The 23,863-nt window shown below is 43.1% G+C and overlaps 1 protein-coding gene across 11 annotated transcripts in view; it reads right to left on the bottom strand.

Moving 5' to 3' along the window:
• Positions 1 to 23,863, bottom strand: part of LOC125740584 (piezo-type mechanosensitive ion channel component 2-like) — a 63,151-nt gene that overhangs the window by 1,044 nt on the left and 38,244 nt on the right. For 10 of the 11 annotated variants that reach the window (XM_049011934.1, XM_049011968.1, XM_049011977.1 and 7 more), the window contains 39 exons: positions 21,685 to 21,799; positions 21,120 to 21,313; positions 20,702 to 20,850; positions 20,157 to 20,330; positions 19,378 to 19,586; positions 18,522 to 18,682; positions 18,219 to 18,395; positions 17,891 to 18,013; positions 17,385 to 17,585; positions 16,908 to 17,112; positions 16,606 to 16,707; positions 16,352 to 16,517; positions 15,148 to 15,391; positions 14,493 to 14,589; positions 14,151 to 14,310; positions 13,324 to 13,413; positions 13,044 to 13,144; positions 12,500 to 12,553; positions 12,211 to 12,308; positions 11,318 to 11,438; positions 10,915 to 10,983; positions 10,515 to 10,693; positions 9,995 to 10,188; positions 9,267 to 9,428; positions 7,336 to 7,785; positions 5,827 to 6,085; positions 5,456 to 5,638; positions 4,900 to 5,155; positions 3,985 to 4,105; positions 3,621 to 3,768; positions 3,161 to 3,375; positions 2,720 to 2,878; positions 2,245 to 2,392; positions 1,938 to 2,126; positions 1,523 to 1,615; positions 1,128 to 1,297; positions 846 to 962; positions 682 to 761; positions 113 to 317 (listed from right to left, as the gene is read on the bottom strand). In XM_049011934.1, coding sequence (XP_048867891.1) covers positions 113 to 317; positions 682 to 761; positions 846 to 962; positions 1,128 to 1,297; positions 1,523 to 1,615; positions 1,938 to 2,126; positions 2,245 to 2,392; positions 2,720 to 2,878; positions 3,161 to 3,375; positions 3,621 to 3,768; positions 3,985 to 4,105; positions 4,900 to 5,155; positions 5,456 to 5,638; positions 5,827 to 6,085; positions 7,336 to 7,785; positions 9,267 to 9,428; positions 9,995 to 10,188; positions 10,515 to 10,693; positions 10,915 to 10,983; positions 11,318 to 11,438; positions 12,211 to 12,308; positions 12,500 to 12,553; positions 13,044 to 13,144; positions 13,324 to 13,413; positions 14,151 to 14,310; positions 14,493 to 14,589; positions 15,148 to 15,391; positions 16,352 to 16,517; positions 16,606 to 16,707; positions 16,908 to 17,112; positions 17,385 to 17,585; positions 17,891 to 18,013; positions 18,219 to 18,395; positions 18,522 to 18,682; positions 19,378 to 19,586; positions 20,157 to 20,330; positions 20,702 to 20,850; positions 21,120 to 21,313; positions 21,685 to 21,799 — 6,338 coding nt within the window. Of the gene's footprint in view, positions 1 to 112; positions 318 to 681; positions 762 to 845; positions 963 to 1,127; positions 1,298 to 1,522; positions 1,616 to 1,937; positions 2,127 to 2,244; positions 2,393 to 2,719; positions 2,879 to 3,160; positions 3,376 to 3,620; positions 3,769 to 3,984; positions 4,106 to 4,899; positions 5,156 to 5,455; positions 5,639 to 5,826; positions 6,086 to 7,335; positions 7,786 to 9,266; positions 9,429 to 9,994; positions 10,189 to 10,514; positions 10,694 to 10,914; positions 10,984 to 11,317; positions 11,439 to 12,210; positions 12,309 to 12,499; positions 12,554 to 13,043; positions 13,145 to 13,323; positions 13,414 to 14,150; positions 14,311 to 14,492; positions 14,590 to 15,147; positions 15,392 to 16,351; positions 16,518 to 16,605; positions 16,708 to 16,907; positions 17,113 to 17,384; positions 17,586 to 17,890; positions 18,014 to 18,218; positions 18,396 to 18,521; positions 18,683 to 19,377; positions 19,587 to 20,156; positions 20,331 to 20,701; positions 20,851 to 21,119; positions 21,314 to 21,684; positions 21,800 to 23,863 lie in introns of those variants that run through there. The other variant, XR_007397684.1, reaches the window with a different exon arrangement.

Below are 23,863 nucleotides of genomic sequence, written 5' to 3'. Positions count from 1 at the left end.
CTGGATAAGTATAGTACTCTCCTGAAAGGTACACCAACAATGATCCTTCTGCTAGCCAAGATGCTGATACAGCTAGCAAGCCATCTGTTATGCGATGTGAGAAGCTACTCACCCATAACCTGCCAGGAAGCCCAAGCTGGGTGGGCTGACTTTATCACTGAACACGTACAGCCTTAGACCCGGCTTGCTCTTTCTGTATCCTTTGCCCACGTTCATTTTTCCACTGGCAACCTGGTCCACTATCCACCACTCCTGGATGCTCCAGGTGGTATTATGGCTCCTCTCCAGTGCCAAAGTAATGTTCATATACTCATCATCTAAAACAGATAAGACTAATTCATATCCAGCCGCGGCAGAGAGGTCTCTGACGACGAGAGTCCTGCACAGATTAAACTGCTCATCTATATCACTCAATTTTATTTCTTCATGACGTTTTAAAGATAGTTTACTAATCTGATGTGTGAGAATTTAATAAAGAACTAGCATCACAGCATACTGAGTTATGCTGCAACTTTAACCGATAGTTGTCTCTCAAAGAAATTGTGCTAGAGCTAAATTTGTCTCCAGGATGTGTTACTAGAGACTGAGCACACGGCCTTTGGTTTCCATCACTTCAAGCCACAGCATTATCTGCCGCAGCTGCACTCAATACAATGTGTAGGGAAATTCCTCATACATTACCTTCATAAAGCTTATCTATTGGTTTGGCATTAGAGTTGCTGGGAGCGCGAATAAAACTCGGGAAGACGTGGGCAATTATTCTGCAAAGAAAAGTGGGGGGAAAAAGGCTTAAGACTGAGCAGGAATGGCACTTAGAGGACATTCAGAGCTCAGCCAATACTTACACTGCCTCTCTCCTTGTCCCATTTAACAGCTGTATAAGATCTTTTCTTGTTTCCATATCAAGATGGGTCACATGTTTATCTGATGCCAGCTCAGCTTCGGCCCCTAAACTAAGATTCCTGATTAACAACAGATGCAGAATACATTTTTAGTAACATGTACTTTCAACTGAATCATTCCATTAGTTAAACTGTGTGATCTACTTTGTGGCTAATATTACACTGCTTTGCATAACAGCATTTGACAAACAAGCTAAAAAAGCATTAATTACAATTCAGTTGTACCTCTGAATGGACCAGGATATGGTAACAGGAAATTGGTCATCTTCACTCAGTAACTGCATCAAGTTTTTCCTGCTGGGTGGACTAATGGTCCACAGAGAGTTTGAGCTCCCCTCCAGTTCAGCCACTGTGACATCATCAGATGTGTAAGCTTCCAGAAACTGCAATGCGCCCTGAAGACACAGCACAGCTTGATCAAAATATCCTGTTTATTGTGGCTCGGCGGGTCGCACTGCTGCCTCACACCTCTAGGGTGGGGGATTCAAATGCCACCATGCCCCCATCACAATATCTGCATCAGTTAATGCACTGTGAGTCCTGGTTATCACAGACGCCTTTGTCTGCTTTTTCACGGCATACAGAAGAGCATTTCACAGAAGTGCATCAAAAGTACTTACAGGACAATACTTATACCCATTCATGAATTTTACAAACTCTGCCTCAGACATATCCTTAAGTTGGTTTTGTTGGGCACTCATCGTAAAGATTGGCTGTGAAAATTAAATGCAAAAAAATACTATTTATAAAACATTTATAAAGCACTTAGTGTTACAGTGATATTCGATCTGATATGAGATATCAAATTTTAACCAACATCGAACTTAATGCACTTCTTAAATTCCAAGCTCACAAATATGCTCACATTTATATGCGATATGGAAACAAAATCAAGGGTTTTAATCTCATAGGCACCACAACAGGCCTGAAATAACAAGAATCGGTTTTAATGGCTGTTGAATGAGCCCCGCCAACTTCACAGTTCACGCATTTCATCCCCCAAGAGAGCCAGTCCTCGTCAGATGCTTGACCCACCTGGAAGCCCCCCAGGGTGATTGTCACAGAGACGTCAAGTGGCTTGTTCACCACTCCGGCCACAGACTTGACGAGGGACATGAAGAGCAAAGGGAACCAGACGATGAATATGAGCAGCATGACGATCAGGCCACCCATGCCATACTTCACCACCTTCTTCTTCTTCTGCCCACGGCGCTGCGGGTACCTCTGGCAAAGACCAGACACATACAGCTGTATGGTTACAGAAATACACCAGGGCCTATTCCGCGTTTCAGCACATTAACCATTTGGATAAAATCATCATATTAGATCGACTGTGATTTACCTTTTCCGATTCTCTCCAGCACTTCAGCACAAACACATGGGCGTAGATGTCCTCCACACAGATCCAGCTGGACAAGCTGAGCGTGGTGTCCGTCCACACCCAGTCCATCACTGCACGCAGCTCCATCAGGAAGGGCACCAGACGAAAGCTAGCAACCAACATACAAAGCTACTGCTTTGGTGCCCCGTGATGACCCTTAACATCTTTTGAACATGACAGGCAGACTGACGATAAAAATTAGGGACAAGGACTGCAGTGCGGTTACTATTCAGCCGAGACCTGATATCAAGGACTGTGATTAAAAACAATATGTTACAAAATATCGACAAAAGAATACAGCACGTAAGCTTTGTTCTGGTATTTACAAGACAAATTGCATCATCCATGGGCAAAGCAAGTACGCTGACATGAAGAACTTGCCAGTAATACAATGTGGATCATTATATAAACATACAAGAAGACTTCATCCACTCACCCCTGGAAGAGAAAGAGGTTGATGTAATTGTAGTTCTTGGTGAGGAAGTTGCCAAGAACGCGGGTGGAATAGCCACAGCGGATCTGATAGGCCGACAGGCCAAAGTAAATGCACTTCACAAAGTACCAGAGCTGTGCCACGGTGTTCAAACTGAAGCGCCTGAGGATTGAAACACACAGAAAGACAGACACACATTTATAAACACCAGATGTTTATCAGAACATCGTGCTGTATTAATGACAGTTTGTGAGTGAGAGAGACCCAAATAAATTAGCAGAAAACAACCAAATAATAAAAATTCTTCTATTTCGTTTTTTTTAATTCTTCCCTATATTCTTCTGCATATCTGCAATGCTCAGGAATTTATTACATTTCATGATGATGATGATGGTGATGTTTGAACGTGGAAAATTTCAAAGGTGATGTTACTGTGCTAAGTACCTTTCTGTGACTCCGGGCAAAATGAAGAACATCCAGAAATGAATCCCAAACACCAAAATGACCTGAAATATGACTTTGCCCATGACTGTTTTTCTGAGGTACAAGGCACGGTCCACAACCATTGTGCCAAACTGAATAAGGACCATGACCAGGAAAGCTTCAGGAACTTGGTCCTCCGACAGAGAAGAAGTGATATCAGCGGCTGCCGAGTGTCTCTGTGTGAATCAGAAGGTGTCCATAAAATAATCATGGAACAGCAAAGCATATAACATCCCTCACTCTGTTCTAATTTCATGCTGCTGGCCGCTGCACTAAATTTAGAATTAATACTTAAAAACTTTAAGTTGAATTAATAATAATCATGAAATAGCAAAATAGCAATAGCAATAATTTTAATGACTATACATTAATAAATTGTTATAGAGGGTCACACCACAGAGACATGCCGAAAATACTGTACCCCAAATGCCCAGAATCCAAACACGATGATGATGAAATCAACCGTGTCTGCCAGGAACATCAGGACGTACACGTCTGTCACCGCGCTGTATTCTGGGTGGATCAGCTTGTCGAAGAACTGCCAGACTGCTATGTACCTCTCAAATGTTCTTTCAAGAAATGATTTTAAAGGTGAAAAAAATGGTTAAATTGTGCAAAGCTATGGAAGACTCAAGAAGCCTAATATCTACAGCATGTAGCTTGAAATATCCACGCAGTTTGGAGACAGTTACCCTGTCGTAGATGGTAAGCTAAGTGAAACCTTAATGCGGAGATGCATCTGACCAGAAATGTGCTGATGACTGCTTGTGAAGCTGCAGACATACATGCTTGTGGCTTTGGCTTTGGCTTTGAGGAGACGCTCCCTCAGCTTGTCCAGCAGCAGCTCCTTGTGGCTCCTCTGCGAGATGCTCAGCTGGCTGCCAACTCGCCTGCTGCTCACACTGCCTGCCAGGGCCGAACACAGGCACGGTTTGGGTGGAGCCAGGCAGTGTGTGTGTATGCGTGTGCTTGTCTGTGTGTGTGGATAGTTCATCTGGATATCCATGGGTAACCAGATTTAAGAAATTACAATGTAAAATTGATATTATTTATTCAAAAAAATTACAGCCTACCCCTAAAATTGGCTCATTTTCTCAACTGATTATGAGGTGCATCTTGCATAAAATCAGGTGAAAATCCATTAGAGAGGACATGCAAGTTTGTCCTCAATAGGGTTTCGGGATGTTGCTGTTCCAGAGTAAACTACGAATTCCACAATGTTCCAGACAATACTGGAACAGAATTTATGGATATGTGTCAAAACACTTAAGCTGAATCGAAAAGTGGTTTTCCAAGAAGAAATCTTCAACTAAATTGCTCAAGAAGATGAAACATTTGGGACTCAAAAATAAATAAATGCTGTGAAGCCAGTTGAGTGGTTCAAACATCGTATATTTCAGGCAGTGGAGGAGTGGGATAAATGTCCTTTCATAAACAGTTATAAGAAATGCATACATGCGTTTTCTGCCAGAGGGAGCGACAGGCAGTAATGTATTCAGCAGTGAACTTTGTTCGCACTAACAAATGCTTAATTTACTTAATTATGATTAACTGGTTATAAATAGTAACTAATTAGCATTGTCATCCGCTAAATACTGTCATCTTAACCCAATGATGTGATTGAAAGGGAGGTCCAATGTCTACATGGCTAAAGTTATTCTAAAAATATGCTTATTTTTATGCTCCCCAGATTTCCTTACCACTCCTGGAGACAGCAGAATGGCAGGACCGCCAGGAGATCTGGGAGCCTGTACAGGAACTGCTGCAGCATGGTGAAGCTGGACTGGAGAAACAAGCGCAGGCTGGTTCTGACTCCACCTCCGAGTCGGGGGTGACACCACCATCAATGTCTGTGAAGGATCGGCGAGGCCCTTCCCATGCCATGGGGGTGGGGCTGGGGTGCTCCCTGCTCTGAAAGCCGCCCTGGGACGTGTCCCCATCCCACAGGCCGTGACACTGCGCAGTGGAGGGAACAGAGTAAAGAACAGCATGAGGAGCGGCATGAGAGACGCCCTAAACTGGAACACCTGGCAGGCTGCAGCTTGTGTTGGTCGCCAGGGTGCTCAAGCCTTTGGATGAACTCAGTTACACTAACACAGGCGTACACCTCAGTCCCAGAACCACTGTAACCATTGTTTTTCTGAAAGTTTCTATCCAAAGTACACTGCGTTCACAACAATATAACCAGCTTGAGATCTAATCAAGCAGACACATGATCTTTTAGGACTAAACCTTAAATGCAGTGGTGCTTCACACCTTTAAGATGGACCTATGGAAAAAGAGGGCCAGCAGTTGGACCAGGTCATAGTGGACGTAGCCATCCTTCTTCTCAACACCGATGATGTTTGGTGGATGGAACGGCTTGGTCCTGTCCAGCTCCAGGTTCTGATTGAAAGGAAAAAACCCAAACTGGAAGAAGTATTTGATCACAATGGTAACCTGTAAAGAAAGAAGAAAAGTAGTATAAACAACAGTTCGGATATTCAGCGTTAAATTAATAAAAGTTCAGATAATATCATAGAATGTTGTTAGATGGAATATTCCATCATAAGCACTGTTCCATAAAACCATCACAGGGGTCAGTGTTGACCCCTGACTTTGGCCCTCTACACTCGCTCAGAGCAGACCTCGGTATAGACTATGGCCGTCATCCAGAAGCGCTTGCTGGGCCGCGGCACGGACAGCATGGCCCACAGGAAGATCAGGATGGGCAGCACCAGGGTGGCCACAGAGGCAGAGACCATGTGGTTCATGATGATCACCAGGTAGCAGACCATCTCGGAGTGGCCCACCAGCACACTGTAAAGAGCGTAGCAGAGCTGCAGCAGCGGCAGCTGGCTCTGGTAGAACTGCTCTGACTCCTCGAGCTCTTCGTCGTAGAACATCCTGACAGCACAGTGAGGCGAACCGCAGTCAGCAAAACTGATGTTACCGCACGTTTACACTGCGGGCTGCCCTGTCCGTGATGCTAGCGAATGCTGCGTACGCTCCTCGACGTAGATGGAGTAGGCGGGGACAAGGCTGTTCGCCATGCTAGGTCTCGCAAACTTAGTAAAGCAGCCCGCAAAGTAAAATTTATAGCTTATCCGATAAGATATAATTTGTCAAAGTACATGTAATTATGTTAAGACAAACACTACTGCTATAAATAAGTAATGTTCCAGTTGCCAACAGTTTGCATTATTTTGCATTAAATGGCGGCAAATTAGTATGTGATTTCCTGCTTTTTCCACAAAAAATATTATGCACTTCAACTCATCTGGATCACCAATAATTTCAAACATCTTGATCTATGCCTCATTTTTTCTATTTTTGTACCTGTATCAAACTTGCTTTAATGATATCAGTGAAATGTGCCAGTAAAAAAAAAAAACAGGATACAGGATATATTCATGGAAATGTATCATAACAGTGTTGTTTATATAGTTGTATATTGGGCTGTCTGGGTCTTGAATTCTTTTACTTCCCTCCACGTTAGACATATTAATTCATCGTATCAGACAAAACAATGAACCTCTTCGTTGAAATTTTCTCAAAATTAAAATTTTAAAGTGGCTATGATTAAAAGCCCAAACGTTATAACATGGCCACCAATATAATGCACTACAGACTGAAACCTTTGCCCTTGAATAGAAAAGTATTACGCTGGGCATATCTCAGTACTGAAAGGCCTTTTTAACATGTACCTTTATACCGTGTTGAGACAATATAAAAATGCACGTCTACACGGGTTTTTTAAATGCATGGTATTATGCCGCCTAAACACAGGTATTTTTTACCGTGTCTAGAGGGTAAAATGCCATATGAAGACACATTCTATCTCATGGTTTATTCCCCGACGGTGCTTGGGAACTGTTTGGTCGGAACAAAAGTTTACATGCTTGTGTTCTGCGGAATTCTCTTTAGCGGAGCACCTTTACATTCTGATTGGTTGCTGCTGAACCACATCATAGTTCATTACCATAAAGTTTTTGACGTTCTCTTCACCCAAATTGTGATGTGCTGCTCCTCATTGCCTGTTGATGCTGCCTCTCCCATAGAGAATGAGTGACTTCCGATCGCATTGACACTCTCGCCACTTGCGGTGTGAACATATGGTTTTCAAGTCAAATAATAACCAAACAATAACCGCTCACCTATTGAGGAGCAGTTCGCTGGCTGTCAGCTCGTGGGTTAACGGGGGCAATAGGGTGTCCTCTGGCCGGCTGCATTGGCTGTCCCTTCTCTGCTCAGACCTGTCCTCAGTGGAGCAAACAGAAAGCCGGTCGAAGCTAACTGCTTTATTGTAGGAAGGCGGAATGTCCTGGTCTAAGGCCATAATCGGCACTTCTGGACTGGACAGTGGGAGCTTGTGTTCTGCTTGGGGGCTACAGGCCTCATCCTGCCCGCACTTTTCCATCACGCAGCCTGATATCTCGTCTGCGGTCCTGGCACGGGGGGCTTCCTGGAGCCCCTCAGATCTGCATCCTCTCCCAACGCAAAGTTCTCCCTGAGAAGGCGAGTGCTGGTCTTGATCATGCTCCACCTCTACTTTAGTATCAGCAGTGTCCTGCTGTGAGTGCAGAATCGTGCATGGGGTGGGATCACTAAGACATGGGGAAAAACAAGGAAACACCACATTTAGGTCTCAGCACGAAGCAACTGCTAACTTAAGGTTGTCACTGTCATTAACCTGCTGCTGTGTTCATCTTGTAGGCAACTATTTTTATTAGTGGGATGCTTAAAGACAAGAAATATGTAAGTGTCTATCTGCTGCCTATGAACTCATATTTTTCCGGTATGAACCGCTGCCAATCTGGGAACTGGAGTAAAACCCACTGTATCACTTACTTAAGAAGAGTAACAGATGAAAGCAATGCACTTGAAAGTAGTTTCACTACTGATACCAAGAGTGTAGACTGAGTAATGGATGGTAGGGACATGTCCCAACCAATATTGTAGGAGGACCATGGGTGCTTAGGGGGGCACTGGGGGGGTGGGGTGTTCGGGGCTGATTTGGTCCCTACCAATGTTGAATCCGAACCTACGGCCTTGACTGATACAGTCACAGAATTCAAAGCACCATGGGCCACATAACCTAAGAGACAAATTCCTTTGACAATTACCATGTCCTCAAAGGTCAGAAGTACATGGAAGAATTCAAAAGACAACAAGAATCAAAGTACCAGCAGTGTTTCTTATAGAAAATGCCAGCACTGCCATCTCCTGCTCTTTTTCAAGGCTGTTTGGGCCCAGACCCCTGCTCTTAGCTGTCAATATGAATACTAAGGACTCCCTTGTACTATCACATCACTGTCGCCAGCTCCTCAGCAAGGAAAGTAGCCATTGGCTGTCCCAAAAGTCGCTAAATGATGCCATCGCCTCATTTGCATAATGTGCAATGTGCATGTAATTATAATGGACGCTGTAGGAGAGAGGAATAATGTCGTGGGAGTGGTTAAAAAAACACCGCAAATATGTTTAGAACTACAAATGAACTTTCTTCTGTCTATTCTTGTTTTTTTTCTTTTTAACAGTATATCACAATTCCAACCCTCCTCCTTTATCCGGACTTGGGACCAGCAAAACTGACCCCAGAGAGACTCTGGCGGAGTTACTTATTTTTGACTAAGCCAGGGCAGGATCAGCCAGTGGCGGCTTCGCATATGCGCGATTCATTTGCAGTCTGGACGCGGAGGGGTGAACATCTCCTGCTCTGACTGCAGCAGGGTGGGGCTGCTTCGCGGGGACTATCCGCCTGTGAGTGTTTTGGGACAGGAGAGGAGCCCATGGCAGCACCCGCTGCTCGGGGAGAAGAGTAACAACGATACGTGCTTCACGTCAGAGTCTCCAAAAGTCTCCAATAACACCAGAAAAAGTCGCTAGATTTGTTGCTAGTCGCTTTTTTGAAAACAAGTCACTAGAGGGGTCTAAAAACTTGCTAAATATACTATAGCGACAAAGTTGCTAAGTTGACAACGCTGTGCCACAGTTAGTGCAATTAAAGTAACTGATTGTTTTTTAAGAACAATGAGAAAGGGGATCAGTGAAGTCTGGGGTAGGGATGGGTGTCACACGGACGAGGCACCTGCTGGCGCTGTATGTAGCTGAATCGGACACATCCACGCTGTACATCTTGCGCAGCTTCGGCTGGTCACTTTCACTGTCTTTGGGAACGTTCTCCACACCTCCATCGAGCTCTTCCTGTGTGGACTGCCGAGAGAAAAGCATGGTGCCCTGTGTGAAGGCACTGCCACATGCGCATGGAGAGAGGGGAAGAGCAATTAATTCATGAGAGATACACACTTCAAAACAATACACAGATACCTCACCAATTCTCATGATCACATAAACGGTGTAGCCAATTGATAGCGAATAAGGGAACGGGACTCAATGCAAGGTAGGCAAAAAGTCGCTGTTTAACTTTGGCAGTAATTTAGAAATGCCTAAGTAAGGAAGCCTAGCATTCCAAAGTATTTTACGACAGGAAGAAACTTAGACAGACTTGTTAAAGAGACAAAGGGTAAAAATATCAAAGCTGAAGTGCATCTGGACTGTGAATGTGAAGTTACATGGATTCATGTTCTGTGGGTAAAGTATTGTTGACCTACAAAAGGAGAAGAGGGTACTACACATGTTCTTACTCTTGTACTCCCAGAATGTAATGTTCCTGCTTTATGTGAACAACATTTAATCAGTGTGACGCTATATTCACTGAAACTGAATGAATGTGCTTTTTCCTAAGTTAACATTTATGTTGCAACTGTTGGGAGCGTGTAAACACGCAGGTTGTGTGATCCCGTCGTATTCTGGTACCTCGACAGGCTTTCATGAGAAGCTGCAGAATCCTGCCTTTCCAGTTCCAAACCAGGTTGTCCTTCTCTGAGCTTCTGGGGGCAGTATGCTGACCTTTCATCAGCAGGCCTGTTCAGCCCGGACTCCCTGGACACATTGATGTGAATCTGCTGTTGGTAGTAGATATGAATGCTCTCTCTCGAAGGAACATTCCCCTGAAATACAAAGCCCACCTTGAGATGACTCACTGAAATGACCAGCAGTTTGTCATTACATCAATGAAAGTACAGTTTCCTCTATTACTTCTCATTTGCTTACAGTGACATAGACATACTCATTTATTGGTACACTTACAGAAGTAGTAATTGATTCAGGTTACTCATCTTGTTCAAGGGGTCTTTTGGGGTCTGTACCGCCACATTGAGTCCCTTGTCCTTAACTACTACTGAACACAGAGCTAATAAATGGAGATCCACGGGTAAGCTGTACCATAATGCAGCAGATACAACTAATGCCAGCGAGACGACATGCAGCCCCGTACCTTCTTGACCTCCCGTGTCAGCATGCAGCGCTCAATCCTCAGGACGGTGGAGATGTCAATATACTCCTGAGAGACTGAGTTGAGCCAGTTTGTGAAACTGTCCAGCAGGGCCAGGAAAAGGATCCAAGAGAACTTCACAGTGGTAAAAATCCTATTGATGATGTTATCTTTCAGAGAATCTGAGAGAAGTGCAGTCAATAACAGAATTAATGGCGCCATTTGCGACAGGATAAAGCTGTTCTGATGTATTCTTTGGCGCTGCGGGAAGCTCCGGTGGTGCCTAAAGCCACACTTTAGCTACTTTACAACATGCTGCATATTGATAAGCCTGTAAGCCAGTGGTCTTTAAAAACCATAATGACTGCATCTACACAGACATGCAAGCTGGTTCCATACCAACCTGCTCCATCAGATGTTGCTCCTCCTTTTCCCTGGTCATCCTCCACTACTTCTATTGTAATACAGCCTGCTGTAAACGACAAATATAACAAAACATCACTGTGATATGGAGGCCTGAGGTGCTTCACAGGCTCAGGGTGGGCTCCGTTAGATTGGAAGCAAGTGTTTGAAGTTGACTTTGTGAATAGAAGTTTCTTTCATTACCATGGTGCTGATCGGGGAAGTGAGAGTTCAACCCACTGTATCACTCACACAAAACACTGACAGATGAGAGCAAAAATCTGTGGGGGCCAGATGCAGGGAGGAAGTGGCAAGGAGTCAACCAGATTCCTTCTTCCCAGTTGGAAATAAGCAGAGCGTTCCAGCTTTGCCATGTGCTTTGAATGAGACTTTGAACCTCCTACCTTCCTTTCTGTCATTCCTTGTTTTGTTTCGCCTGGTGTCTGCTTTCCAGAATCTCTGTTTCTCTCTGGCTCCTTCCTTTTTAGCCACCCCAGAGTTCATCATCCAGGTCTGGTACACAAGCTGAGGACAAGGGGCCCATCTTTCAGGTTATCCACCAGCTCACACAGACCAAACTTTCAAATTCACTGCAGGCTGCTACTCTGTGATGCTGTTTATTTATGTTCCCTTCTTTGGTGCCATTGACTCAGAGGCTCAGATTTTTTTTCACTACACTGTAACACATGGCAGCAATACATTCTGATGCATTAAAGTCTTTCAGGACTGTTGTTGTGGACTGACTTATCCCTGGGGCAACTGAGCACAAATCCCACAGCCTGAGAGCTGTGTAAAGCACACAGAGCTGAGGCAGAGCCATAAGCAGGACTACAGCCAGAGATCCTGCAGCACTCAGCCATGACGTGGGACAGGTAAACAACCAAGCAAAACAGAAGTGGATTATGAGAGCAGGGGTGGATTAATACACAGGCTATAGCCTAGGGTCCCAGCAAACATCAGGGCAATGCTCCCCCCCCCCCCCACCACAGGGGGAAAATATAATGGCTGTTTAAATCAACAACAACTGACTGTCCATGCTGATATCAGCCTCCGGCCCCCAGATAAATTAATCCTCCCCCGTGTGAAGCTGCCCTGTAAAACACACTGAAGTGTAGCATTTGGCAGGTCCAATTAAGCAAAGGAAAATCCTCCAATTGCTCTGTACAAAAGAGGACAGCGTGGGTGCGGGTTATCAATTACTGTGCATTGGGTACAGTTTTATTCATTTTCTTCATAACCTGCATACAATGTCAGAATTACTTTTGATAACATTCTAAAATCACATTGTGCTGCTGACCTGTAAAGCTGTGTTTTTGGGTGCTTCTTTTTTTCCCTCCTCCTCTTCCTCTTCCTCACTGTCGGTTTCAAACAAGTAATAATCTCCACTTCTGACCACTGGGAAAATCACCATATTTAGTGAAACACTGCACATGATCCAGACGCAGACCCCAAAAAAAAATTTGCTGACAGTATTAGTCACTTAACTGCATATAAGATATGGCAGAGACTACAGTAAGTACTCACTACAGTCAGACTTCATTAAAAGTAAAGAGTAATTTTCTGGAGAACGGACTGAGGGAACTTACTGGAAGCATGATCAACCCACGGTCGCCACCACTGCTCCCTGCGCTTCAATAAACCTATAACCAGTAAGAATGGCTCAAACGCAAATGGCAAAACACACTCTGACAGCCATGACGTTGGAAACAGTGACCTTCCGATCACAGGCATGAACCTGCAGTGCCAGACAGCGTCCCAATAAGAAGCCTGAATAAGTCAAATTGCATTCTAATGCTCCTTATAACATTCAGGGCATTTCTATTAATAGAAAACGTTTTTGACAAATATTAAAAGAAAAAAAAACCAACAATTCACTACCTGCTCAAATATCTTAATGATATTTTCACAAGAAAGAGCTGGCAATCAGTGCTGAAGCCTATTAACAGTGCAGCTGTAGAGGTGAGATTAATGACACTCGGAGTCAGAATAGCCAGCTTCATTAAACAAAAAAAAAGGTCTAATCAATGCTGCCACTGTACAGCAATCATTTTACAATTATCTATGCAGAGTTTACATCAATCAGATACATCATCTTCATCCCCATAATCGTTCAGAAGATATCAGCGATACCTTCATCCTCTTTGTCTTCATCCTGGGATTCCTGAGCCAAACTTAATATCCTCTCCTTTCCCCGCTTAGACTTCTGCTGCCGGCTCTTGATGCGGTCCATTCTGCGTACACATGAGTGTGTGGATAATCCTTAGCTTGATGCTGGTATATTTATGACCGTGTATTCTCACTGCATTTTCAATGGAATCGATTGCTTGGTAAAAGGTTTCTTTATAGGTATTGCTACAGTAAGATTTCAGATGTTTCAGATAATGATGATAAATCGTAGAAGTGGTCTCACTGTCGCTTTAGCTGGTCCATGGACTTCTTCTCCTCTTCAATCCTGGCCTTGACTGCTTTCACTATTGTGATCTGGAACAGTTCAGCTCCTCTGAAACATAGCCAGTCCCATGCAAATAAATCTGTGCAATTTGTACAATATTTTGTATAAAGTTAAAAATATTTTAAATATACATGCTCTGTAAGTGCCATCCATGCTGTCTAATGCAAATGCTTCATCTAGGATATATGATATCAAGTGGTTATAATCAATATACCCATTATTACTACAATACAAAATATAATCGTAGTCGATCATTAGAAATCTTTGTAATATAAAATGTCATTTGTTCCAGGCATGAACAATTCATGTGCGGCTGCCAAGGTCTTCGAACACAGACAACAGCAGATAAACACGTAAACATCTCGCAGGAATGTTTAAATTGTTTAAATACACAAGATCCTCCAGTGGGGGGGGGGCACAGGTTCTAATTTCATTGAGATATTATTAAATACTCTCCACATGTTGTCTTTTCAGAAGTAATACTCTACACATTTAAACAAAAACATGAATAAAAAACAAAGCACAACTGGTTTATCAGAGTTTTGTGTTTCCTTTATTTTGGGGGTGAATTCTTAATTTTTTGCATCTTTTCCCTATTCTGATTCATAAATTGTTTTGCTCATTTCCTTAGTGATTTTATGTTTTCTTTGTGTGATTCTTTTGGATGAACCCCAGAAATTCCAGCACAAATGAAGTAGAAGGTATAGAAGATAACAGTGAGAAGGTTATGCAGGCCGATGCCGTTCCTGGAGGCCACGCGTGACGTGAGCTGCCTCCCTCCATACCTGGAGGCTAAGATCTGCGAGGAGCGAATGTCAGCCACCACGTGCAGGAAGTAGTAGCTCATGAAGACGCGTCTCTGCAGCAACAGGAAGGCAAAGCAGATGCTGTCCCAGATGATGCCGGCCTCGTCGCTGGGCAGCTCACACTGTTTGCTGGGCTCAGCTGCAGGGCAATAAGAAAAGGAATCGAAGAGCAAATCCTCTACAGAGACTGGCTACTTCTGTAGGCTTGGCAGCCATATTTTAGCAGCATGCATTATTTCATCAATACACGCACTTAGGTGCCACTGATAACACTGATGAAGTTAAGCATGATGAAGCACACAGTTCCTCTAGGTTACTTACGGCGTGAGTAGCCCTTTATAGTGCAGACTAGACTGAACAGCTGGATCAGCCAGCAGCTATTGACAACCAGGGCCTTGATATAACCACAGGCAGCTATCTAAGGAATAAGAGAAAGCACCACTCAGTTTATTAGAAATGTGATTTTTAATGACCCATTAATTACCCTTTTGTCACATGTTCCCAATACTGTTCCTACAAGAGCTGTAGGGAATGTATCCAGCTGATCCTCACTGGCCGCTTGTGGGAGTTTTACTTACACAAAAATATTCTGATGGCAGAATGAAAAATTATTGGTTCAGAGAGATAACCAATCAGATTGTAGAGGAAATGGGACCAAGACCGCCTCCTCTACAATCTCATTAGTTATTTTTCCTTCTGCCCTCAGAACATTTTTGTGTAAGTAAACTCCCATGAGCTCACTGGTCTGAGAGGCTGGTTGGTTTTTCTTCTTAGGATTTGAAAGATAGGTGTACCCATTGGAAATCATTTTCATTTTGAATTGTGACTTCATTTGAATGAAATCAGCTCTGTTTAAGGGAACCACACCCCCATTTTTGTAAGCGCAACAATTTTAGATTGATATAAATATTCATAGCAACTGTTCATCAGGCACACATTCCCCAGAACAGCGTAGGAAAGAGTGTGGAGCACTTACAGAGAGTATGTTCTTCATGGTGATCACAAACACGTTATAAGCGATCAGGAAGTCCCAGTAGCGCAGGATCTCCTTAATGGGCTTCAGCAGAAGTTCTCCCCCAAATAACAGAAAGTAGAAGCAGGCCACCAGGTAGCCCATGCAGAAGATGCTGATGCGAGTGGTTCCCGTGATGAAGATGATGGTAAGAACAAACCAGAAGAGGTAGCTGAATATGATCACCTTTAACATGTCCAAGTATGACCTGTGGGCAAGTAAATGGACAAGCAAATGGTCAGACCCCTACCTGATGATACATGCTTGATTGTTCTGTTAGTGTGTATGAGGGTGTCTGACACTAATAAACTAATTATGTTGTTTTCCAGTTAATTATGGTTAATGGCAACCAACAACATTTTAGTCCGTAGTACAAGTTCAAAATTACCACATTTATTTTGGCCACAATAAATATTAATGCATAAAATGACTTTTCTAAAAGGTGGGATATCATATCTTAAGCAACGGCCACTGTCGCAGTATGCAGTGGAGCAAAGCACCAAATAAAATGCAACCGATTCGCTTCTTCAGGAAATATAATACTCCATTTCTATGTTTAAAAGCTATTTATTAAATTACGCAGAATAGGGGCCGAACCAATCATTATATTAGAGGATGAAAATAGTTAACGCAAATGATAAATATTCCCTTTCAAATGTTATTTGATATGAAGACTCAGTAGCCTTTGAATATGCAGCCTTCAAAAAAACGGAGGAGAAACAGCCCACAGTACTTCATCCGGCCTGAACTTGCAAAAAGTAGATCCAGAGCCAAGAACAGAGGATGCATTTTGAAACAAGCACGGAAGATGCACAAAACAGAAATAAAAGATTTTGAGGGCGTGCACATCGTGGTGAGCAGTGCTCAAACTCACCAAGTCAGAGTCACTCATACGCAGTGAAATTACCATGTCAACTTGCAGGAGAGAGCAAAAAGTAAAAGGCCATGGGGAAATCTGTTACAGGCAGCTTGTTTTGGAAAGTATGATTAATGTGCACATGGACAGAATTCTCATGCTGTTATAACAGAGAAACAGATGAAAATGTAACTAATCTATCATCTTTTTATTGTTTGTTTGTGCATTATTTCCTTTATTTATAGCGATAACTGTCAAACAAGATGTCCAGCATAAACTCTGCCCCTGTAGACCCTGGGCAGGACGCAGCACCTGCAGTAGATAAAGTCTGGGACGGGGTTGTGCTGGCTGAAGGTGGCAGCATCCAGCTCCCTGCAGATCTCTATGTTGTCCCCAGCAATCAGGCACACTGCTGCCTTCTTCTCATCCTCAAAAACCTGCCTCAGCAGGGAAGCACTCAGTAGGAGCATAAAGTCATCTACCAGGGGACAGGAAGAGGAAGTAAGGGGGGGGTGCACTGACATCTAGCTCACCGGCACCATAATGTCAGCATCTTAGCTACTTACAGAGCAGGAAAAGGGGGTTGGGCCTTGTCTGGAAGTCTGGAAAGTAGAGCCACTTTATCACATTGGAGTCCATGGTGGATGAGGGAGACCGCCAAGGGTAGTCTGAAAAAGAGAAGAATGGTAGCAATGGGTTCTCATTCTCACAATCACCTCTGAATGTGCAATTTGGTCAATCACCAGTAGCTCAGGAGATCAGCACCTGTCCCTTAGCTGGCTCCCCAACAGCTGTATGTCTGTATAGCATCATCAGCCACATTTGTTATGGTGTAGATGTACGAAACCTCAGCTATGTGAAGGCAGACCTGTGCAAGCCGCCGCCGGCATCCCGAGACACAGAGCGTACTGGAAGACCAACATGCCCGACAGGAAGCAGCAGTACTTGGGCCAGATCTTCGCAATGGCTTTTCTCCTCCGCCGATGCATGACGGCGATCAGAGCAAATGCGTGAAGCATGGCATAGAAGTCCATGCGCTGGCCAATCACGTTGACGGCCAGCAGGAAGCAGGTCTTCACACGGCAGCGAGGGAAAGCGAGAGAGTGTGACAAGAAGGTGAGAGAATAGTCAGCAACTGCAACAACATCACTAAAATTTCATGTTGCTGTACTTATGGGGTAATGAGGGAATTACCACAATGAACAATATTTACTTATGATATAACTACATATAATGGCTATAGATTGCTGAAACCTGTTTTAAGCATTGCAAAAGATGCATTAGTCAGACACAATGTTCAGATATAACATGAACATGATGAAGAATGCAATAACTGATGATGTACCTCCAATCCAAACTTATAGAAGAAGTAATTTATGAAGTACTTGGTACAGCTGACAATGCCAATGTCAAGATGCTGTCGCGTGATGTTATGAAAAATAGTCTTAGGTACAGGAGATGAGAGGTTGTGTCTTAGCCGGTAGAATTCCTGATGGCGGTAAACAGTCACTTCGAAAGCCAAAAGCGCCAGCATTAACAGGTTATTCTGAAAGATGTAGAGAAACCAAGCAGGTCAAAAATATCCTTTTTTGATATTAATAATAAATGATATTATCTTTGAATAAGGTGTCTCCTAAAGTGGGATTTATTGCAATGTACAGGGTTTATCACTGAAAGTGAATAAAAAGGGATAGATAATTGTATGTCATTCGATTAGCACAAGAGTTTATTTATTTATTCTTTTACCACAAGTTCTTGGACAAATCTGGTTAATGCAGAGGATGTATTTACTGGAGTTCGAACTCTGTGTCCAGTGCAGTTAAATACACACCATTTCCTTCGTTCACTCACCCTCAGGTACTCAAGCACAGGAGAGAATTTCCTCAGACCCACCCAGTGGGCGGGATCAACAGGGCTGCTGTACAGCAGAGACCTCTCCATCTCCGTCCTCTGCGCGTCTGTGTAATTAAGCGGCTGTTGGCACATGAATCGATGCCAAAATAAACCAAAACGCCACAGAACTGACTGCCTCTAAAACTCAGTGCTCACAAAAAGGACACACTGCGTTCATAGAATTTATAAGATTAATTCCAAGGGAGTGAAGGCTACAAAGTGATTCAAAATCACTGGAGAACAAAGGGAAAAAAGACCATCTTTAGAAGCCTTTAAGCGCGCTCACCATAGAGCAGTTTTTGGAGTATGACGCAGGCTGAATAGAGGTCAGCTGGTACAGCATTTTGCAGACAATGATAACACAGGTCCAGACTGTGCACACACTGGAGGCTAAGGGACGGAACTGGCTGAACGGAAGAGCAAACGCCCAGCTCACGAGGAAAACGAAATTGAACAGGGAGACCTAAGCAAATGGAACAAACAATTAAATGGTAAACTTTTAACATAAAGAACCGCGTGGCAAAATAAAAACTGCAGTAACAACATTGCAAGAGCAATGCAGCCCTCAGCAGCGAGACACACTGCGCACCTCCTTCACAGAGACCCATATGATGTAGGATGACACAATCTTGATGATGTGCAGCTCGAGAAGCCACCAGATGAAGAGCTGAAGCTTGTGGAAGCCATCCAGGAAGCTGAGGAAGAGCACGGTCAGCCGGTCCACCACAAGGCGCCACTTGTTCCTCAGATCTGAAAAGCACATAAGGACAAAAGAATATTTCCATACAGGAAAGAACACATGGACCCGATATCTGAAACAATTCATCCAGTGTCATGTCAGGGAAAATGGAGAGCAATGCAAATTTGGGGGCTACTGTTCCATGAACATGGCACTGCTGTGAAGCAGTAACCATTTAAAAGGACGTGCCAAATATGAACTCAAAGATGTTCCGCATTGGGATGCAGATGTGGCCAAGCAAGAACAGTAAAGAATGAATCTTCCAGCAAACTGTGTGACATCCTGGGTGTCCATGCCTGATTGATTCCTATAAACCTACTACTGTCAAATACAATAGTAATTGAAACAGTGATACGTTACTAATCCCCATGGGGTAATTCTCTTTTCCCAATTTTACTTTTTATAAGACAAACACATATGCTTTAGGGTCAGTCACCTTGTGGCCCCCAAGGAGCTAAGGGCCCCACTCAAGGGCCCACGGACACTTGAATGGTAAATGGTTCCGCTTAGGCCAGGGCTCAAACCTGCAACCCCCCAACCACAGGCACAGAGGCTTAGCCCACTGCGCTACACACCCTGTTACAACACAGTAATCATTAGATTGATAAACTGATACTACAGCGACTGTTCATAACACTGACTAAGGCTTTGACTGGGAAGGTTCTGCGCTCCACATCCTCCATTAGCGGAGGCACGTCGCCGGTACCTGGGGCCTCTTCAAGGGCTGCTTTACGATCCTCCCTGTACTGCTGCCTTTCGCTTTCCTTGCTTCGCCCTGGGGGGTCTTCCTCCTTGTGCTCTCCCATTCCTTCTTCCGGGAGTTCTTTCTCCTTCATGCTCTCCTTATCCCTTGGCTGACCTAATGACAACTTCATCATGCTGATATCCTCCAAGCTGCCGTCAAAATGGACCAGCCTGAAAAACAAAGGACTCACTGTTACGGCTGGCATTCCTGCATTTTCAGGTAAGTCAGACGAAGCATATAAATTAGCTTTCAATGTTCTCCTGTTTATAGTAAATGGAGGCTTCAAGGGGTGAGGACATGCAGTCAGAGGGGGAGCTGTACTCCCCTCTGTCTTACTGAATGATGCATGCAAACACTGCTGGACCAGGGGGCAACAAGACAATAGTTATAACAGACAGCTACACCAGTATCAAAAGTACGGTTTCAGTATAAAATATATCATGTGAATTAGGTATTCACCCATAGCGGACCCAAAGGATAGTGTTTTAACTGAATAGAATGTCCATTTAAGCGCCAAAGTGAATTATTTGTAGAAATAACAGTTATGTGCCAAGATAGTACTGACATGCTGGTTTTGGTCAGTCAGAGAGGAAACTCAAGATAAAATATCTACCTGTATAGAGTGATACCAAAACTGCACAGACATGATAAATGAATTCAGTAGGAAAGGAAAGAAACGTTCTACAATAAACTGTGAGGCGCACAGGCGTGGCTGCGCCGTGTCATGCGGCTTCACGCGCCTGTGAACGGTGCTTTGCTTCCGGTCGGCCAGACCCCTCAGGTCGGTCAGCTGCAGGAAGTGCTCATGAAAGTAGTGCAGGTGAAGGATGCAGACGAGCAGGAAGGATGTGGGGATGAAGATTCTGGAGAAGAGCGCTGGCACAGAGAACTTCTCCAGGCCGAGGTCCTCGAGCCTACAGGGCGAGGGTAACAAGGAGAGCGTTCACTCTGGAAGCCAGGATGCTAATCCTGCCTCCCTCAGCTACTGTATGCCGAGGATGGAGAACCTCACCAGCTACTGAGTCAAATTTCACAATACGGCAGTGCTGCCTTAAGCAATAAACTTACAGTGAGTTTGATTCTGTGATTTTCACAATGTTTATGGAAATGACATACTTCATTCTGTGTCTTATGTAATCATTATATATTTTTTGTGGAATTGATGTCCATGATCCAAAAAACGTTGAGGATGATTAGTCTAAAACTCTTCTCCAGTCTCTATTTTACAAAAACTGAAATATTAACTTCACTGCGTACAACCCAGAAGTGCAAGGATTAGACTCACTTCTCTTTGCTCATTCCAGTCACGTTTGACCATACATGGACTGAGGAGTCAAACTGGAAAGTGTAAACCAAAATGAGGACCAGCATTGTGTACACCACTACTGACATCCAGAAATATTTGAGAATTCTTCGCCACCACTCATAATGAATCTAAAGAAAAAAGAAGACTGAAGTTAGGAATGAGTGATTTCTCAAGAGAAAGAGAGTGAAACCAAAATGCTGGACCTATAATGAAATATGATATTTTTAATGAAATACATTCTTTGCATAACATCCATTTACATAAGCAAAGTGAAAAATAACTTAGATGTTGGTGGAGTTTTTTTTCTCTCTAATATAATTTTGACTGCTTGGTGTTAAATGCTTCATATTATTTAAATAAAGATAATCACAGAAATTCATGCCTGACAAGCTAGTACCTGATATAGTGCAACGCCGAAAAGGAAAAGCATCATGTAGATGATTTTGTATATGACGATCCGGCCCTCAAAACTGACGAAGAAGAACATTCCTCCGCAGAGATAGATCCAGTACTTCACAAGCATCGCCGTCACCATGCTACCCAGGACCTGCACAATCTCCTTCTCTTGAGCATTTACTTCATCTTCCTCCCCTGTAAGGAGGAAAATGATGAGTGACTCACCTGTATTGTAGACATTAATGAATAGTGGTGTTCTAACAAATAATGAAGCAGCATCTCTACTTTGTGGGTTTCAATATAACAGACCTGTTCATTCTTTTTATGGAGTCTTGTAAGTTACATAATGGCTGAGGGCATCTTAAAGTGATGTCTCTGTGTCCCTCAGGTACTTTACCACAAACGACCCTCAGCCTATTATTATAAATTAACTAAGTAGCCAAGCACAGGAGCCTTTAAGTTTTATGGTAGTTCGTAAGACCTGAAGTCGCTTATAGTGTCCCCCATGACATGGACTAGGCAGTCACCCTACATGGGGAAATGCTGTTTTACTTCGGTATACTTACCTTCTGCTGGGACATCTACCTTGATGCCAGACAGAGCCGATTCCTGCTGTAACTTCTCCCTCCTCTCTGTCAGCGCTTGTCTCAGCAGTAGCCAGAAGCTCAGAAGGCAGACAATCTACATGGACATACAAGGGCAGCAGCACCGTATCACAGCGGCTCACCTGAGAACGCAATATCATTTTGCCATTTTCCTGTTAACAGCCTAAAAAAATAATGCGCAAACCAACACAGTATGGATACCAGAATATATAATTCTACGTGATAGTGACAGTTAGCTATACGTAAACGTAAAATCAACGCAGTAGCTTCATCTCACACCGAAAAAATAGAAAAATCCAACCTTTCCTTGAAATAAATTTATTCAAAGAAAAACAAATTCTTCATCAAGAAATAATTATTTTTAACAAAAATTCATCTGCCACAATCATTGGAACCCCTGGGAATTATAGTGAACACAATGTAACGGAAGCATGTTTCCCCTGTAAACTGTACATCTTTGAGTTGATTGGAGTGAAAAGGAACCTTCAAGCTGTCATCCATGACTTCCTGAGTAACTGGGGTACAAACGTGAGGTGACATAGATCCCAAATTCCCTTAGTCATCCTTCAACATGGCAAAGAAAAGAGAACATATGAAACTAATGAGGGAGAAGTCTGTTGACCTTCATAAGTCAGGGAATGGGTATGAAAAAGAGATACTCGCCTGAAAATGCCCATTTCTACTGTTAGGGGAATAAAAATGTGGACAACAACTGGAGCTGTTACACACCTGCCTGGAAGAGGACCCAAGTTTATTTTTCCACCACATACAGTAAGGAAGATTGTAAGAGAGGCAAATAATCCCCAAGGATCACTGGTGGTGAATTACAAGACAAAGTAAAATCTTGGGGTTACCACGTCTCCGAAAAAACCATCAGACACCACATTCATTCTAACGTATTATTTGGATGGTATGCCAGAAAAAAAGCTTTTATGTCAGTTAACCACAGACGTAAACACCTGGCGTTTGTGAAAGGCTATTACAACTTTGACTGGAACCAAAATTCAATGGTCAGATGAAACAAAAATGGAGTTTTTTGGTAATAAACATTCATGGTGGGTTTGGTGTAAAAAGAAGAATGGCTGTTGTAAAAAGAACCTTATCCCTACCAAAACATGGTGGAGGTTCTGTGATGTTGTGAGGCTGTTCTTCCTCCAAAACCCTGGAAACCTTGTTATAGTACATGGGATTATGGGCTCCATGAAAAGCCATGGTTATTTGAAATCAAAATTTTGCTACCTATAATTGTGGCACATGTGTTTTTATTGAAAATAATTATTACTTGACAAAGGATTTGTTTTTCTTCGAATAAATTTATTTCAAGGAAAGGTGTTATTTTTCTCATTTTTTCAGTGTCAGATGAAGCTACTTCATTGAAAGGTAGATTTTTTTAAGCATTTTTTACAAGGGGTGCCAATAATTGTGGAGAGTGCTGTATATGGTTAAACCATAGAAATAAGCACATAAAAAAATTTTGTGAATCCTCCTTATTCGCGTCGAGTTGTGAAACGTAACCACACAAATGTCCGAGGGCTGACTGTATATAAAATTCTAACAGGTCTGGATGCTGTTCAGCCAAATGGCTATTTTATTTTTACAGTAGTTTAAATACTAGAACTTGTGGCCATAAGTGGAAATTAGTGGGAGAACATTTTAAAATGAATTTGAGAAAACACTTTACACAGCATGTAGTTAAAGTATCGAATAATCTTCCTGTTAGTGTAGTGCAAGCTAAAACCCTGGGTTCCTTTAAATCAGAGCTAGACAAGATTTAAACAACTTTGAGCTATTAGTTAAGTTCTCCCCAAACGAGCTTGATGGGCTGAATGGCATCCTCTCGTTTGTAAAATTCTTATGATTGCGAGATTAGTTTAGTTATTAATGTCTTTAGTACAGGCAGCTAATTTTAATATCAGACAAGAGGTTTTGTGATGCCCGGCCCGTCCGCTCCTCGTGTGTGCCACGCCCCCTGACTACCCACGTGTTCTTTCCCGATCGTTGCCACCTGTATCTGATTACTTTGATTAGTCTTGTCCTGTTTTAAGTCCTGGGGCCTCATGTATAAACGGTGCGTACGTACGAAAATGTTGCGTACGTCCGTTTCCACGCTCACGTCGAGATGTATAAAAACGAAACTTGA

Source organism: Brienomyrus brachyistius, chromosome 1 (assembly GCF_023856365.1).
Source record: "Brienomyrus brachyistius isolate T26 chromosome 1, BBRACH_0.4, whole genome shotgun sequence".
Lineage (NCBI taxonomy): Eukaryota > Metazoa > Chordata > Actinopteri > Osteoglossiformes > Mormyridae > Brienomyrus > Brienomyrus brachyistius.
The sequence above is the reverse complement of the archived record's forward strand: the minus strand, read 5'-3'. Positions and strand labels throughout refer to the sequence as shown.